At 35.4% G+C, this 19,073-nt stretch overlaps 1 protein-coding gene across 2 annotated transcripts; it reads left to right on the top strand.

The window, feature by feature from the left end:
* Positions 1 to 2,641: 2,641 nt before the first annotated feature.
* Positions 2,642 to 17,629, top strand: gipc3 (GIPC PDZ domain containing family, member 3). 2 transcript variants are annotated; one of them, XM_028028452.1, is made up of 7 exons: positions 2,642 to 2,795; positions 6,263 to 6,590; positions 10,103 to 10,288; positions 10,499 to 10,679; positions 14,786 to 14,895; positions 15,523 to 15,601; positions 17,035 to 17,629. In XM_028028452.1, exons 2-7 carry the CDS (start codon positions 6,303 to 6,305, stop codon positions 17,184 to 17,186), a joined length of 996 nt encoding a protein of 331 aa, XP_027884253.1. In that variant the 5' UTR covers positions 2,642 to 2,795; positions 6,263 to 6,302; the 3' UTR covers positions 17,187 to 17,629. The 2 variants fall into 2 exon arrangements, with proteins under 2 accessions (XP_027884253.1, XP_027884252.1); XM_028028451.1 differs by having other exon boundaries at positions 2,645 to 2,795; positions 15,520 to 15,601.
* The last annotated feature ends 1,444 nt before the right edge of the window (positions 17,630 to 19,073 follow it).

Raw genomic sequence — 19,073 nt, 5'->3', positions numbered from 1 at the left:
ACTGTAATCATAACGTGAGTGTTTGCTTGTCACGAGTGTTCACTGTTCAAATATTAAACTTTCCAGGTGCATTTTGTCAGCTGACTTTACACCTATATTGCAGTTGAAGCTTGCTCACAGTATCTAATAAAAGTAACCTTGATGGAGTTGTTGAAGAGTTTTCAGGAGTTGACCCTGAACCTTAACCTCTGCCTTGAAGGTGTGACAAGCGGTTCCAATAAAAGTAAAACTCACAGAATGTGAGGCTTGAAAATGTACCATAAAATAGTAACTTTCAAAAGCTATCACACTCTTTGAACTTTTTCACGACTTCTCAAACTTGAACAAAGAAATGATGTGCTTTGGTCAGATAATACCAATGTTGAACTTTTTTGGCTTACATGCAATATGCAATGTGTTGCAAAATTTGACAATCCACAATTCCGGTGAAGTTAGCGTTCACACAGTGAGTCATGGCTATGGTAGTATTATTTACTACAGGAGGAACAGGGAAGATAGTCACAGTTAATGTGAAGGTGTGAAACTGAATACAGGCAGTACCTGGAGACAACCGGTACTGATACTTTACAAGACCTGAGGCTGGGTAGCAGCATGAGTTGAATGATAACCCATACAAAACCAAAGGAACGATTTAGATCAAAGCATGTTCATGTAATAGAATGGCTACAATCAACACCTAACTCCAAATAAGAATCTTGAAAACTGATGTTTACCTATGCTTGCCATCCAACCTGGCTAATCTTAAATATTTTGTGAGGAGTGGGTAAAAAATTTCAGGAATCATTCTGAAGGACAGTCATTTGTAACTATTAATTTCATGGACCCAGTGGACAGAATAAATGTATTTATTTATTTAAATTTTTGTTCTCCTTCACAGTTATGCACTACATTTTGCTGGTCCATCACAATAAATCCATATACTGAAGTTAGGAATTATAACATGAGAAAATGTGAAAAATTTAATGTGATCACAATATAGCTTGGAAAATTATCTTTAAACATCTACTAAAATGTTTTATCATATCCCCATCTAATTTTAAAGTTCCAATGATGTTCTGAACTTTATGTTCATACTGATTAAAACACAACTTTGTTTAGTGTATTTCAGCACACTGGGACAAGACCTTGAACACATAAAAGATATTTATCAAATAGAGGTTCAACAAAAGTTGAGCTAATATTAGCAATGAAAGCTTCTTTTAGTTTCCTCTCAGACATCTCAGGCACTACCAGGAACAGAAGAGGCAGTGTCCAGCCTCATGACAAAGCAGACACACCACCCTCACACAATCTGGCTCACATAGGCAGATGACGGTTTTCCCTGCCGTCCCCACTGCCACGAGACAAGGCACATACAGAAAAGGAAATCACAGTTCTCGAGGAAGTGTGTAATAGGGTTGCGTGGATTCAGTGTAGGAGTCAGCAGGCTATTCTGTGCTAAATCATCAGTGTGATGGATAAATTATTAATTGGGCAAAACAGACAACCTCCCTTGGATCCATGACACAATATCCCACTTTCATATGTGTCAGTTGGTTTAATAGGATTTGATTATTCATAGTTTTGAAGATGAGCCTTACATCTTCTGTCAGTAATCAAGAGGGTGTGCTTTACAAAACATCAATGTATTCTTGAGAAAGATAATCTTTACCTAAATTTCCACAGAAGCTACCACCCTAATGATATCAATGTAGTTGAGATGGCACATTGATAACTAACTGGAAAAATCCAGGAAAGGTCCGACTGATAAGTTTTATTAGATAACTATTAGGTATGATGATTAAATTTAAAGGAAAGACCATATAGTTTTACTGTTTATTACTCAATGCATGCAACAGTTTCCTAACTGTTTCCCCTCAGCTTATCAGCTGAGAGGAAATGATTAGATGAGCTCATCAGGACAGCCAGCTCTTTGGTTGCACAGCTGTTTCCAGTGTAGGGGTAGGAGACAAAAGAACTCTGGCTAAAATAACATTACTGATGAACAATGTGGGGTGGGAGACATTGGGAAAGCCAACAGTGGTCTTCAATACAGGCACACCACGGGGCTGTGTGCTTAGTCTGGTTCTTTTTACTCTGCTCACCCATGACTGCATACCCATCTACTCATCTAAGAGTTCTAAAGTTTGATGTTACTACCGTAGTGGGTCTGATAACAAACAATGATGAGATCCTGTGCAGAGAAGAAAGCAGTACCTGACCAAGTGGTGTTGACTAAGCAACCTGGTTCTCAACACCAGCGAGACCAAGGAGGTCATAATGGACTACAGGAAGTACAGGAGGACAGTGCATACACCTATTACAATTTAAGGGGAGGTAGTGGAGCATGTGGACATCAGATTCCTGGGCATCCACATCACCTCGTGTAACATAGCTAATCGAGGTGTACTTGCATTACTTCCAAGTTTGGGTTCATGTGTAATGGGTGAAACAGCACCCCCTCCTGGTGGTTGGCAGTGTCAAATATACTGAACACAGACATCTCGTTGACAGTTCATGAGAGATGAGCGCGAGGTAGGTTCACTGAGTTCAATACTCTTGTTACAGGCCCAGCCTCTCCCTAGGGGGGCGGTAGAGAGCAATCAGTAGTAGCACGGAGAAGAAGAAGAAGAAGAGGAAGGGTGTTAGCTGTTAGAGGCTCGAGCGGTGGAGTGGTTGTAGTTGTCTCGTTTTTGCCAAGAAGAGAAAAAAGTTCGACAAGTTCTTCATCTGCCTCCTCCTTGTTTTGCCGCCAGCAGAGCTTGTTACCAGCAAACGAGCCGAAATAGACACCAGTCTGTTCTGGACTTACCAAGGTAACACTCTGGTAAAATGTTACGTTAGCTTGATGCTAACATGAAATGCTATTCCTCGTAAGGTGCTGTACCCGCTGTGATGAACCTGATTCCTGATCAGTCGTTATTCTGTTCCATACAGATAAAAATCATTTCATCTCATCCTGTCTCCTGGCCCTTATTCACACAACGCAGAATTGAGTTGAACTAAGCTAGAACCAGATCACGATTATCGAGGTTACACTCGGACCCCTGATCTGAAGGCCAAACAAAAGCTCTTCTTCCTCGGAAAAGTGAAAAGGGTTGGACTCTCTGCTCCATTGCTCAATAACTTCTAAACTCTAGAAGTTATTGAGAATCTAGAGCCATGATTGAGAGCATCCTCTCAGTATTACTGTGCATTATGGCAACTGCACAGTCCAGGACAAAAAGGACATGGCCAGAGTGGTGAAAACTGCCCTGTGGATGGTGATGAGTCACTTACTGAACCTGGACCTAATTTATACTGGCAGACTGCAAAGAAAGGTCAGTTGTATTGCCACTGACCCCACCTATTCAGGACACAAACTGTTTGCAATACTACTGTCTGGGAAATGGTACAGATACATAAAGAGCACAACCACGTGGCTTTTTCTCAAAAGCTGTGAAATCAATCTATCCACCTTAATCGTATATTATTCTTAATTTCTTAATTTATTTATTGCTTGTTTTTATTTATTTAATAATTTATTTATTTATTTTTTACCAAAGCTGCTGTTATACCAGAATTTCCCCACTGCAATACATAATTGTGAGACATTTCTATTCTGTTCTTCTACTCAACTTTCAGGAGGAATCTTATTTCAGCACATACTAATCTTAATCAGCTGTGATCTGGAAGTAAAGAATACTAATAATTTGCTAAACTAAATACCAGCAGTAAATTGTCAGACTTCAAAACAACTCCTGCTTTCTGCAGGACTTGCAAAGTCATCACAGTTATGTCCTGTAGGACTACACTTTTCACTAATATTTGCAGACTAAGTTGTTAGACCTGTCTTGTTAATATTTGCAAAAAGACTAAAACAAAACAAAGCAATCTGTCTAGAGCCAATGAGCAGACCGTTTAAAAAAGAGGAAATATTTAATGTGTACCTATTCAAACATGACATCCTTTTACTTTGTATATTGTATATATTGTCGATTCGTTTCTGTTTAAAACTGCAATGAACGGCTTTTGTTTACGTTTGCTGCTTACATTTTTAAAATGATAAAATATACTTCAAGTTTTTAATAAAATAAGATCTGTGGATATTTTTCACTGGCTATAAAAGAAAAGGAAACCCTTTGAAAACAGTGACACCTTGATGTGACTTACAGGTTTCAAGGTATACCTAAAAAGCTGTTTTAAAAACAACAAAATTGTCTGTCATATAATTTTTTGTCTTTAATAAGAGGCCACTGTAAGAGCCAGGGTAAATAAAGATGTATAAAGATGTGTTGACCCCCCACCTGTTGCTCTTGGGCTACTTGGGTTACTATACGTTTTTCATTACTTTAAAAACAGACAAATTCTGCAGTTTGAATATAAACAGGATAAACAAAAAAAAGATGGATAGTGTGGAAACTAAAGGAGCACCACCCACCACTTTTATTAAGGTAATGTGTTTTCTAAGTTTGCAAACTGCAAGAGGCAGGTCTGTTAAGCAGCTGACTATAGCCTATACCAGATCGATAATCTTACTTACTGACCAGCAAATACCAGCTTCTTATACCATCAGTGTTTCTGCACTCCAAAAGATTAAACTTTAAAAGTCTTAGAAAAAGCCACTAATTATTTGTATGCTTTGTAATAATAAAACTAAACTTCATAAGCATTATAGCAATGAGATCCTTACGGTACTTTAAATTTATGAACAGCTTTCTTATGTTTCCACTGGTATCTTGATGATGATGATTCTGTTTTGAAAAAGAATACACTTAAAATGTGTGTAAATACTATAAAAATGTATTTTTTTCTGAATATCATCAGACCTTTGGAATCTAATACCAGTCCTGAACGTCTCTAGTAATACTCAAACTAATCATCTGTTTTTGCATGTTCCATTAATGGTCATACATGAACATTGGGCAGAGAGCAGCTTATTTCAGTCTGATGTTCCATCTGATTACGACTCTAAGCAAATAAAATAAAAGCTGCTTTGCTACCAGCTTCTCATCTTACAAACAAACATCCTTTGATGACCTTTGTAATAGTTGTAAGGCCTTGGTGGATGGGCAACACCTTGGCCTGGAAAACCAAGGCTGTGACGCACCTCCAACTGCAGCTGTAGACTTTATATCACAGGTGCATCAACATGCTTATGGTGCAAGTTGGAAAGGAGAAAGTCAGTTTGTTTAGGGGTATATTTCTGCAATATCACTGTTGTTTCAGGTCAATACACAGACTAATTTCATGATATTGCATTTTATTCATTAATTTATAATGAATAAAATGAAATAATTTAACAAAAAACTACTAAACAACAAAGTACACAAGATATTATAACGTAGTAAATACACTTACTGTATTTACATACAGAAAATGTGTTATTTCGCTGTGTGTGTACACGAGGGGATCTGAGTTTGAAATAATGCAAATGACACATCCTCAGCTGACAAGAAAATCTGGAATTTTTGTGGAATTTCCAAATTCGAGGCAGAAAAATTGTTGTCCTCATAGGACAATCTCCCAATTCAAAGTGGTTCTGCATCACATGAGAGAGTAGAATATGACATTAAGGGCAGGAGGTCACCATGAAAGAGTGAAACAAGAAGCAAAACGTGACTGTTGTGACTTTTCATGACAAATTTAGATCAGTTGTTTTCCCACTGAAAATGGAAATTCCCTTGACAAGGGAATTTTAAACTATCAAACCCTGATAGCTTAAAATTGTAATAGATGAGAAACATTTGTCTTACTCACTCGTTTTGTTTCTGTGGGCTGGGTCATAAAGGTCAGCACATCACCAAGAATTTGCCCTGTCAACAACCTCTTTCATTCAGTTAGGCCAGTGGGCAGGAACACCTTACTGCCTATCCAGATATCATCTTACCAGGAACACTGGGGCATTGTCTTTGTTGGCCTGTGTGGGAGTCATTTTACTCATACCTAGACATTTTCATACTTCAGATCATATGTGAAGGGTCATGTCTGTGGCATGTTAGGCAGCTTTTAATAAATGGAGTGTCAAAGGTTATTCCTTGAAGAAGATTTTATTTGTTGTCTTTTATTGTTGTTTTGTGTGTGTGAGCTCAAATAGGTTCAAGTGTAACAGACAATCCTAAATTCAGAGGGTGTTGGGTTTCTCCCAGGCAGGGTCTGGCTGTCCTCTTTCATATAATGTTACCAGGTTACTCTCATCACTTATTTATCTGCTTTCCTCACCACCATTACCTTGGGTGGTTGGTTGATTGTGGTGTTTGGGCAACTAAGTGTAGGCAAGCACAGTTTTTCCTTTTTATCATAGCTGCTAACTAGCAGGGTGGATCAAACCCAAGCTGGGACCGATGCAGAACGGGGAGGTTATGAGCCCGCAGGACTCCAAGGCATTGGGGGATGAGGCCATGAAGGACCACAAGGCCCCTTGCCAGAATCAGGGATGCATGGAGCCCACAGCTCCTCCACTTCCTCCCCCATCACCGCCATCAGCAGGGCCACCAGAGTACCCGAGACCCAGACTTATCTTCCACACCCAGCTGGCTCATGGGAGCCCAACAGGGCGCATTCATGGATTCACCAATGTCAAGGAACTGTATGCCAAGATTGCAGAGGTGTTCAACATCTCTCCGTCAGAGGTAAAATGATTAACCTGGAAGAAATTTCATAAAGTTATCTGATTGCTGTCTTGCATTTCTCCTCTGTCTGGCCAGTTGTAAAAAGGTGTTAGGTTTCCATTCTAGGGCTTTTTTTCCATGATCTAGTTTTACTGATCATTTCCACTCTCCAATACCGGACTTTGTACTAATATGAGCTGCCAAAGTTCAATAGTGGAAACAAAGAACTAGATAAAGTGTATTTAATCAGTAAACACTCACTCAGACATTTATGTATGTCAAGAATTTACATGTCGGATTTCAAACTAAAACATAACCAGGTCATGATTCATATGTATTATACCATGGGAAATGATGTTAACTGTTTAAATACAGGTGAGGTGAAGACTCTAGCAAGACGTGTAATAAGAAACAACTTTATTTCCAGACCAACATGATTTAGCTTTTGGTCTTCATCTTAAGCTCAAACACATATCTCAATCTGCACAAAATACCTTCATTCTTTAAACTTTTTCATTATTTGCAATTTAACCTTAGCACAAATAAAACTTTTCTGTGGTGGCCTCAGATGCGGTTAATTCAATAATGATAATGAAGACCAAGGAACACACCAGCCAAAAGGCCTGGGGTAACTCTAAAGGAGCTACAGGGACCCCATATTTCAGGCATTGTCCACAAACCCTAAACTTTATGGAACAGTTGTAGCAGACATGTAAGAAAATACTGGCCTATGTGTGGCACAAAATCAACACTGCACAGTAGCTGTAGAAGATGTCCTAAACATTGACCTAAGCACATTGAATTTCTGAAAGAAAACCTGGTAGATAATGCAAACACACTTAAGACTGGGCCAGAGGTTCACCTTTCAGCAAGACAACAACCCTAAAGATACAATCAGAGATACAATTTAATAGTTTAGATAAATCATGGGTTGCAATAGTCCAGTGAAATTTCATAGTTAAATCGAACTGATAATTTGTAGTAAGGCTTCAATTACTGTTCTTGTTCCATACAATCTGATTAGCTTTACCCATTTTACAAAGGCAATGAAAGAACAAAGGTACATGTCCAAAGCTGGTCAAATACAATCAAAGACAATTGAAAAGTCATGTAACATTTTCCTACAAAAGTCCTCAATGTTATGTTATGTATCCCAATGATTTTCATTTAATTGTGTTATAGCATGACAACATGTGAAAAAGTTTATAGCAACAGATATATTTGCAAGCCACAGCATGTGTGATATCAGGTGATGAAAAACATCTACATGAATATAATAGCTTTTTATATACTGCAATAAAGTAGTAGCAATACAGCAGCAGGAACACCAAAGAATCAGTCTGGGACAATTTATAAGCAATGTTCTAAGTAATATTTAGGCCACTGAAAATGCTTTGCTAAAAAATAAACATGATAAGCAATGCAAGACAATATTGACTCTACATAAAACGAATAGTTAGCATTGTTTCTGAATTTGTGCACGTCACGTTCACACAGTCATAAAATCCTTTCTGAGCCAGACTGTCCTTATATAGAATACTTATCAGTTTTGAAGGCCATCATGAAGGCTTTGCTATCTTAATGTGTGTTGGGTATAAAAGATAACAGTTTTTCTTGTGAGGCAATCAACAACAGTCTCTGCTTCTACATTGGTTATATTTACCTTGCTTTACTGTGTAAAGTTCAACCAATACACAGCAAAATGGAAATGAAAGTAAAATAAAAATGTCAAACTTAGAAATTGTGTTGTTATATGAGACAAATTTGAGTAAATTCTTAAACCTAATAATTTGACATTACTTATCAGCCAATAATAACCCACAGTTATCATTTTGCTTGATTAATTTTTGAAACATGTATATTAACTTAATTTTGTTCTTATAGCAACAAGTTATTGTAATAGGGATGGTAACGAGCAATATTTCTGCAGAACCTATAGAACTACATGCGGACTTCTACATTCAAGATTCCACCATAGATTTATGGCAATCTACATTTGATTCTATAAAATGCATCAATTTCCCTGACCCGAATTACTGGAGAGTCTGATTGGACTGACAACCTTGAACTCCAACCCCACAGTCTTACATGCAGAGACAGATCTTTTGATCAGCAACTGCAAGATAACACTTTGTTCAATTATCTTGAATTTTCTTTATGGACTTTCGAACAAAACTTGACCTTGAAGTTGAAATCTGATGTAATTCTTGTTGTTTGTTTGTTCTAAAAACATGAAAATACGAGTAAGGGAACACACTTCTTTAAAAGAGCAAAAACCTGGTACGAGAGTACAACAAGTTATGAGATCAATTGTGCAAAGTTTACTGATTCAGATTCTCCTCACATCATTGCCAGATTTACACATAACTGAACAATAAATTACAATATAATCAAAAGTTTATTTAGGTAATTTGCTTCCAAAATCTAAAACTTTAATACTTTGAGAATGACAATGTGATTTATTTAAAATAGAATGTAAAATAAGACAAAATGTAATCAATTTTAATTTTAATATGCTTATTTAGATTTAGTCTTCACTACATTCCTATTTAATATTATAAAGCACTGTTATCAACTGTGATCTTTTTAATATGTTAAAAACAACCAAAGCAGATGCAGCTCTTTGGAAAAACTGACATTAGCAATAAAATAATTTTATGCTGGAAATGTGCAAATAATTCTTGATTTGAGGTTCCTTTTGCATGATTTGTTGGTTTTTTCCTTCCTTTTGATTTTTCATTAATTCAAATTCAACACTCTGTAAGCAGCCAACATATTAAATAACGACCATATAAGGCATGCCCTGAAGGTATCAGTGGCTGCTGGTCAACTATGTTGCAATCTGCCACATGACTGTTCATGTAGTGGAGGCAAAAACATACTATTTCTGAACTACCGTTTTATTTGAATGGGCTTATGGAATAATACGTTTTTTTCTGTGTAAGCAAATTTCGAGTTCTCATCAGATTAATTCTTGAAATAGAATAATAAATTCTATTTTATTATTCTATTAATAAATTAATAGAATTATATTCTATTTTATTTAATTCATATACACAGAATTAGCTAATGTGATTGTGCTTTGGTGAACATTAGGTGTAATTAAACCACTTCTTCATTTATTTATCATGTTTATAATTAATGATAAACGTGTTTTTATTTTCAGTGACATGTTTTATTTTTTGTACTAACCTTGTGATAGTAAAAATCCTTTTAGTTCAAATCATGACTCGCTGCTGCTCTCTGCTGTTTAAAATCTATACTACACTTCAAAAAATCCAAAGAGCTGCATCTGCTTTGGTTGTAAAATTGGAACACCGTCCAGTTTCATGCAAAGTAGATGCTATCAGAGATGAGCCCATCTGTGTTGATAAAGGTATTTTGTATTTTACAATATGAAAATAAACATGCTTGGTAATGCAAGTGCACTATGCAGTGATGTGCAATCTCTAAGAAAATATAGTTTTATGAAAGTTTATGCTGAATTCAGGGAACCTCCAAAAGCATTTGTTTTCTTCATATCCTGCCCTCAGATCCTTTTCTGTACCCTAAACTCTCATAAAGTGGACATGCAGAAACTTCTTGGAGGACAAATTGGACTGGAGGATTTCATCTTTGCTCATGTCAGAGGGGAAACAAAAGAAGTGGAGGTGACAAAGACCGAGGATGCATTAGGTCTCACTATCACAGACAATGGAGCTGGATATGCTTTTATCAAGGTGAATGAGAGGAAAAGTAAATAAAAAACCTGTGTTTCCTAATGGCTGTTTGCTAAAGTCATTAGGAAACACACTGTACTAAAAGGTTGTACTAAAAGTCAAATCTTTTGGTATAGTTAAAGTAATTACAAACAATTTCCCATGTTCTGGATCATGCATATGAAAACTTTCACTTGGAGCTACGAGCGTAACCATTTCTTTTCTCTCTAGAGAATAAAAGAGGGCAGCACCATTGACCGACTGAAGGCTGTTTGTGTCGGTGACCACATCGAAGCCATTAATGACCAGAGCATTGTAGGATGTCGACACTATGAGGTCGCCAAGATGCTAAAGGAGCAACCAAGAGGCCTCCCTTTCACTCTTCGCCTTGTGGAGCCCAAGAAAGCCTTTGGTGAGTAAAAAACACTAATTATTGAGACAAATATACCAGCCTAAAGTTATTCATAATTTTATATTAATTGACAGTGGTGTACTGTGTGCTCTTCTATAAAGCCCCATCAAACATCCCAAATGTTTGGATTACATAGACAATTTTTTCTGAGGTAAAACTTAGCTTGGACTGAATCAGGAAGTGAAAGCCAACATGGGTCTGGGTGCTGGGAACCTGAACATACTTCCTAATATTCATCAGCCAAGTAGGAAGAGAACCAGTTAAAAGTTTACTGGCAGTCTGCCAAATATTCATCTGTGAAACTCATTGCCATCAGTTACTATAAATTATCTGAAATTATGTTGGTTTTATTAAAAAAACAAACAAAAAAACAATGATACAATGAAACAATGATTAAATGATAATTAATTATGATTTAATGGAAGATTCTCACAACATAAAAGCTAAAACAGAAGACAATATTATTGTAGGTTTAAAGAGATTTTACTCAAACCTAATCTGAAATAAATGTGCAATTCTTGGAGTTACGTTAAGGCAAAATGATACAGATTTGGACTTAATTTTTGTAATAATGTCAGTGGAAACATAAACACTCTAAAAAGTAAATTCTGCTCTGTTAAATACTATTTATTTCTTGCAGATAGTCTCCAAAACAATGCGCATTGAAAGTCATAAGTAATGCAAAAAAAAAAACCAGAAACAAAAAAACACTTTGGACATGCACTACTGAACAATAAGAGTTGCATTAAGAATACTTAAGATATAGCAAGCAACTTATAGTGTTTGTTTTGCTGCTTTTTGTTACACTAAAATGACAAGATCCAAATTAAGGATACTGAGGGGTACTGGTGCTTCCAAACTTCTGTTGATGCTGTTAAAAAAATGATCAAATTTAATTTCAAACTAAACCTATAAGTTCTTTATTAGATATACTTGTAGTTTGCCCCCCAAACTACAAGTCTAAGCTAGATAGTTTAACTGGTACCATCATTAAATACAATTTCTTTTTGGACAAGAAGTCTTCCAATGTTTCTTTTTGCATCATGTCTTTCACTATTTAGATTAACAAATGGCCACTGAGACAAATACACATGGTGAAACAGAGAAATAGAATGCAAAGTACTTCATTTTTAGAACTTGTTTACTAAGTCAGCGTTCAGGAACCAATAAATATTTAATCCAAATCATGTTGCTTGCAGTGGAATACAGCTTGAAAGCATGTGTTATATTTTCAGCCTTTTTTTATACTAGTTTATGAAAGCATGAAAAACGTTCATAAACTGCTTGTATAAGGTGTGTACTAAACCACTCTATTAACGTTTTGATTCTAAAATTTAAAATAAGCAAATGTCAAAAAAAATATCCTAGAAAGAAAGCAACACTTCTTTTTACTGAATGGAAGAGCTGGTTTGAGACCAAGAAAACTGCAGAAATTTTCTAGCAATGTATGTTGAAAAAGATTTCAAATAAGTTATGGTAATTATATTTTTTGGTTTCCAAAAATATTGACATTTTAAAATGTTTATGTACATTTTAAAGTCCTCAAATTTAGAATGTTGTCATGTAGATGTTTCCATAAAATATTACAACCACTTTGATGTTTATGTGTAGCTTATCAGTCAGTCCATTGCGGTTTGTCTGTGCAGTCCCTTCTGCCACCACCCTTTGTTCACCACAAAAACACTAGCTCATTACCTGTCAGAAGATTAATAGATGCTTAATTTGTTTTGACATGTTCAAAACATTCAAAGCATTGAGAAGTTTCCTTTTCTCATTGAACCAGTTGCTTGTCAAACAGGAAAGTAAATCCATAGTGTATTGTCTGACTTCCTGAAACTGATTTGAATCTTTAGTCACCTCTTGCTTAAGTGAGACTCCAGTTGCAATCAAGTTCATTGTTCATGAAAGTATCTGTGGACAGTAAACAGGAATGACCGTGTCCCTGCTGAACAAAAACAAAAAAACAACCAACAGTAGCAGACTAAATGTCCAGGAGTCATAACTGAACATAATGTTCTCACCTTAGCAGAAAATAAAAACAAATAATTATATGACAAAAAAGAAAATTTAAGCAATTCACTGTCAGTTTTTTTTTTTCAGAATATATAGGTCTGGAGTTTACATTCTGTACAAATGGGACTAAGCTGGGATTTTTTAAAAACCTGATCTGTGGGAACTGATCCTGTTTAGTTGTCCAGGAATTCCAAGTACAGCAAATGACCACAAGTAACATGGAGATTAAGGATTGAATGACAGCTATGTACACAATTGTCTTATCCTCTCTTGTCCTTGCTTGTAGGCTAAAATACAGGTTTTAGTCTTTGGTCTTCTGTTAGTTTGTATGTGAGGTGTCACAAGGCATTGGTCACTTTACAACCGCCAGTAATTTCTGTTCTCCAAATAGCAACACAAAAAGCATATTAACACCTGTATGTTACATGAAGACTCTTCTTGGTATGATGCTTGAGTACGATTGTTTAGAGTTGTTTAGAGAAGAGGAAATTGCAACGATAGGAATGATAAATCTCTTGGGAGAACACTGAACGTGCAAAGCCTCCACTCCCCCACATACAGTTAAGCAAACAAACATTCCTGTTTTGAAACCCGTCATTTGTTTCTAGCCTCATTGATTAGTTAAACTCGGCTGGCCTAATGAGTTTATTTCTGTGTCACAGATATATTGTACAGATGAAGATACATTTTCTGACCTCAACAGAAAAAAATGTAAAGTCTGTAGATTAGAATAAGTGCTTCAATGAGACTGATCAGAAAAAAGTACATTTTGAAAATAATAATCTTTATGCTGATATTGAACGTACTTTTGATACCAAAAGTCTACATTTTGGTATGAAAAAAATCATTTTTTTTGGTCTAATGTAATACTCTCATCTTAAATGTACTCTCTTCTTAAGCTATAAGTGGAAAATTATAATTAGCAAAAAGAAAGCCTTGAACATATCAGTATGTGTGAAATTAAATCTATTTTAAAAGTTTCACTTATTGTGTAAAATGCTACATGGTTTTCAAACATTTTTAGGATAATTATTTGGACAAATGTAGCACACATGTGAATTTTATCCCCAGATTAATGGTCTACAACTACAACTGAAATTGTTTTGGGTATGTCTCAAACAATTTGCTCAACTGGTTTGCATAAACTGTTTTTTCATGTAAGTAAAAAATTCAATTTTAGAACAATGTGACTAAGGTACATGCTCTATTTTGAATTAACATAATTTTAAATGAATGCAACTCCCAACCCCCCAAAAAACAACAACAATAAAACAAGGTACCATTATTCAACATATCTGCTCTGCTAAGAAAAAGGGTATGAAATTTGCACATATTTAGCAATACCATTTGTTGCTATGTCATAATTAACAAATATATATATAAATATCTTAAGTCCATGCAAACATTTAACAATATAATCACAATTCAAGACAACACAGTACAAATTATATCCAGCACACTTTGGGTTTAACATATCAGTAGTGAAAAAGCTGTGCTTGTATTTGTTTAAAATTGAGATTAAACTTTTTTTGTTTCACATTTCAGCAACAAGACAATACAAAGTGTTGTTTTATATGATAAAACATGAAAGATTACATTGCAGTGACATAAGAAAAGAAAATGAAGCAATTCAGAATGTACAACACAAATAAATACAGGCATCATGTCATCTGAATGCTGCTCAAGCCTCCTTTGCATGGTTGTTCTTTTCCTGTGTCAAAACATTTTGATGTCTGCAAAATACTTCCTTACCGTTCCCAAGCGAAATGTCTCACCGCTTCTTGAAAACATCTCAAAAACTGTGGACATCCAAATATGGAAGTAGGTGTAATGATGTCCAGCTTTGCTCTCACAAGAATGTTTTCTTCATAAATTATGAGAACAGAACCCAAAGTAGACAGCAAAACAACCATTACACCAATTTTGTGGTAAAATAATAGCAATTTTTTTTTAATGATGTTTTTAGATAAAAGATGATGACTAAGTTAGAGAAGTTAGTGGATGATTGTGCAGAATTCTTTTTTTATTTGTAAACATAAACAGCAGAAATAATCAGATTGCATTGATGACAGTCTCTCTGTTTATGTGATTAGACATGATTGGAATGAGAACTAAAGCGCCAAAATCTAATGAGGGAAAGCTGGTGAACGGGAGAGAGACTCTTCGGCTTCGGTCTAAGGGGGCGGCTACAGTTCAGGAAGTGGTGAGTTTCACATGAACCGTCAGACAATGACTGCTGAGGCGTCCTGAAGTACAGTGAACCCTCTCTACAACGCGGTTCACCTTTCACGGCTTCGCCTATCACGGGTTCTTTTCGGAACGCAACCCCTGCGAAAAATGAGGGTTCGCTGTAGTCAGAAGGCACTAAATATATATCTATAAATAGACATATAAATTACAGACTTTACTTTTTCTGTCTTAATGTGCATGTTTATGCTGAAAATTAGAACAACAGTGCAATGATCTGAGGGAGCATAAACTGGAAACAATTTTTCATCACAGAAGTACAGAGGTTCAGCATAATCTAAAGCTGTTTTGTAGTCCAAATATATTATTGTTTTAATGAAGGTTGAAAAGCTTCATCAGTCTTTTTCAACAATGTGGATATTCAACTATTCGCTGTGCACTCTTAACACTGCCTCAGCATGTCTACACATATAGTGCAGTCCTCTACAAACATGGAAATATTTATATTACTTGAAGTCAAACATAACTGCAAAACCTTTCTGGGCCTCATCTGGTTTGGCAAGAGAATTTATAGCAGTTTCTAAAGACCTTTGCCACCATATTTCAGCAGATGCCTCTATTTTTCCATATATTTCCCTAGCAGAGTGAATTTGAAGAACAGGCCACAAGGAAAGTGGACGATCTCTTGGAGAGCTATATGGGGATCAGAGACCTGGAGCTGGGTAAGACTAAACAGATAAAACTGATGTCTCTTCGTGTAAACTTTATCCTCATGTTGACATTTAAATCCTTGGAAGGGGATGAGCTCAGAATAGATATTAAAACATAAACCAAGAAATCCTGGTTCGTATGGTTAATGTAATGTGCTTTGACAAGTTTTTAAGATGCTATTTAAAGAAGTAGAACCACACTTCGTATTTGTATGCAAGTGTGTCCACTGGGAGCAGTTAATTAATTAATTAATTTATTTTTTGCCAAAGTATGTTAGGACTTTCTTGTTCATTTACATTGCTTTCACATTTTTAACCTTGAATTTGACATATTGTGAAAGCTGTTCACACAATAAAAAGGACATGACATATTAGCATTGCATGTTGAAGTACAAACAGTAAAGCAGCTTCATATCAAGTTTGTGTTTAGTTTGGGTCATCAGTTAACAGTATCAAAGTGCACAAACAAGAATGTTATACAAGAAAAAAAAGACACATTACTTTTTTTCCTCACTGTCTGAAGTTAAATCAGACTGAACGTCTCTTGTTTGAAGTCAGTTAGAATTAGAAAAATTATTTACAATTGCTAAATATTGCAATCACACGAGAAAGAATATGTCAGAGATTTATTCATTAATGTCTTCAAAATCATTTTCTCTCTATGAGGTAGCATTGTATTTGCTACACGACTCTGGTCAAACATTTTCAGTTAGCTTCCACAAACTTCTCACAATAGTTTCCTGGAATTGTAGCAAATTGCTATTTTTTTTATTTAGAAAAAATCAAGATAAAATCAAAACATGTTTCTATGCACATAAACCTCTTTTGCAATAATACATACTTTATGTATACATAAAATACATCACAATGCACATTTGCAAATGAACTCTGTAATCAGAGTTCATTTGCAAATACATCAGAGTTCTGAAGTTCAAACTGAGTTCACTTTCACTGTGAGTCAGGTAATTTTTTAAGATGATGCAAGCAGAATATAGGGCAACCATTTTAAGGCTGGTGATTATCCATGAAAACCAATCAATCAATAGGACAACAAAAGTATTAACAACAGTTAAAGTTCTTAAGATGATCGTTGTCCCTGTTGCTGCTTGCATTCAAGTCCAATCCTGACTCAAACACATAAAGCTGAACCTCATGAAACTCAAATGAAAGTCAGATGCTTGGAAATCTATGTCGAAATCTGTCCTCATACTGTAGAAAACAATGCTGACTGACCTGTTTAATTCTTGTGTCTCTTGTGATGTCACTGATCCAAAGGGCACAAAGCAAAATTAGCTTCTTAAATACATTGCATTTTACAAAATCCTGCAGTGAAAATCCGTGGTTCATTACTCAGCTGCATGTTTTATTGTCAATGTGCATTTGTTGGTGAACCATATATACACCACTTGATGTTAGCTTTAACCTCTCACAACATTTCTCTGCAGCAACCACCATAGTGGAAGCAGGCAAGAACAAGAAGAACCCTGATGACTTTGCTGAGGCCCTGGATTCTGTTCTGGGAGATTTTGCTTTTCCTGATGTGTTTTTGTTTGATGTTTGGGGAGCCATTGGAGATGTTAAAAATGGCAGAATTTAGATATTAACACCATTGAGAGTATTATATCTGTTTATTGGTAAATCCGGTTGCACAAAAAAGAACATAGTTGTTTTAGTCCTTGGTTGATTTTTTTGTCACTTTCCAACATAATCACAAGGATCATCATAAATTCAACAATCTTCCTTTGGGCTTTTGAGTGTGCCCCCAGAGGATCATCACTGTAACACTATAACACAAAATAAATGCAACACAGAAAACTCAGAAGTACTTTGAAATTCCTTTCTACTTCATGTGCATTCACATTTTTATGTTTAAATCAAAACTTACAAAAGGTTTAGGCCCCTCCCTCTAACACTTATGGACCATCATAAAAACACTTAAAATTAGATAGTAGACATCTACAAACAATCTAGGAATCTAAGAAGTTAAAAAATACCAGTAAACTAAAATTTCCCAGTAGAAACCTGCAGGGCACAACAAAACACAAATGTTTTTGAGTAACTTCAAAGGTAGGCAGTGATGTGTTTAAGGACAATGAGGAAAGGTTACACATTTTCCGTTTCCCAAATTGTAACTAAACTATTCTGAGAGGAAAGAAAATGGGTAATGTGCTAGGTCTTTGGTTTCTTGTAGCATGGACTAGACAGCTGTATTGTTTTCAGCACATGTGTGCCATGTGCTTGGCAAAATAGAAAAAAAAGAGCTGAAGAAAAAAAGATTTATTTACAAATTATTTTCTTTCTACAAATGCTATACCTCTTTGGACGTATACCATTCCTGTAGCACGTGACTAAAAAGATCTTGAAAATAAAGTATCTGCTCAGACATTAATCCAATTTATGGGAAAAATATAATACCAGTGGGAATATTCCCAGCTAAATGACCCTGCTCTGTGAAACAGATTATCTGTCATGATCAACCAAACAGGAACTCAACCCTTACTTCCCTTGACAAAATGAGGAGATCAAAGGAGTTTGTGTATCCATTTGATCTTCTGCGCTTGTAAAAGATTTTGCACTGTTTGTATATGGACTGAAAAATGAGAACATTCATGTCTACTCCTATTAAAAGAACATGTATTAACATGGTCTCTTGAATTTGCCTATTTATGTACTTTTTATACACAGAATACAAATACACCACTATTGTTTGTTGCAGAGACTATATTATACTGTGTCATGGTTCACATCACTGGTCAGTTTTCACTGAGTAAATAGAACCATCAGAGCAAGTATTTGTAATCCAGGGAGAATAAAGCTCTATTTAACTAAAATGCCTTGATGACTCACAATCAGACATCTATTAACTTGATAAGTATCGGTGCAGTTTGTCAACTTTTAAATAATATTAAAAACAGCATCACAAACCTTGAAATGTTAAAGTCTAAAAGTTACCCTGAATTTAGTATTTTTATTTTTACAAAACAGATTTGTGCATATTGTAGATTTTGTTTTTATCTGACATAGCCTTGCACTCTTGAGGCAACCAAAAGAATTATTAAAGTCAAAAATGGGTGCAGAAGCATTTGATAAACAACAACAAAAAACCTAACATGCACAAACTAAATTGTAAATTCACAACAATAAACATTACATTTTGTTTCATTTATTTATTTAGCTTGACAACTGTGTAAGTGCTTTTCAAAGTTTAATTATGTGGCAAAACACTAAACATGACCAATCTTTCAGAGCCCCTGCTCTGTACTTTTGTGACATTTTAGGAATCTACAGTTTATGTAGGGGCTGTATTTGTTGATAAAAAATTGCTTATATTGGCCTTGAACTATGCAATGTTAAATATACATGTAATTTATTTTCCAGTAATAAAGGTTTACCTTTGGAGATTTCATTTGACAGTATCATTAATAAATAACTTAATATTTAAGATCTGAAAACTGAAAATTGGTGGCAGTTGTAAATGTTTTTT

This window comes from Xiphophorus couchianus, chromosome 9, assembly GCF_001444195.1.
Source record: "Xiphophorus couchianus chromosome 9, X_couchianus-1.0, whole genome shotgun sequence".
NCBI classification, from domain to species: Eukaryota; Metazoa; Chordata; class Actinopteri; order Cyprinodontiformes; family Poeciliidae; genus Xiphophorus; species Xiphophorus couchianus.
The sequence above is the reverse complement of the archived record's forward strand: the minus strand, read 5'-3'. Positions and strand labels throughout refer to the sequence as shown.

Excerpts from the sequence above, each read along its gene's own strand:
- gipc3 (XM_028028451.1), top strand. The coding sequence starts at position 6,303 with ATGCAGAACGGGGAGGTTATGAGCCCGCAGGACTCCAAGGCATTGGGG. Across the intron at positions 6,591-10,102 it reads TCAACATCTCTCCGTCAGAG|ATCCTTTTCTGTACCCTAAA; the intron begins GTAAAATGATTA and ends TCCTGCCCTCAG. Across the intron at positions 14,896-15,519 it reads CGGCTACAGTTCAGGAAGTG|CAGAGTGAATTTGAAGAACA; the intron begins GTGAGTTTCACA and ends ATATTTCCCTAG.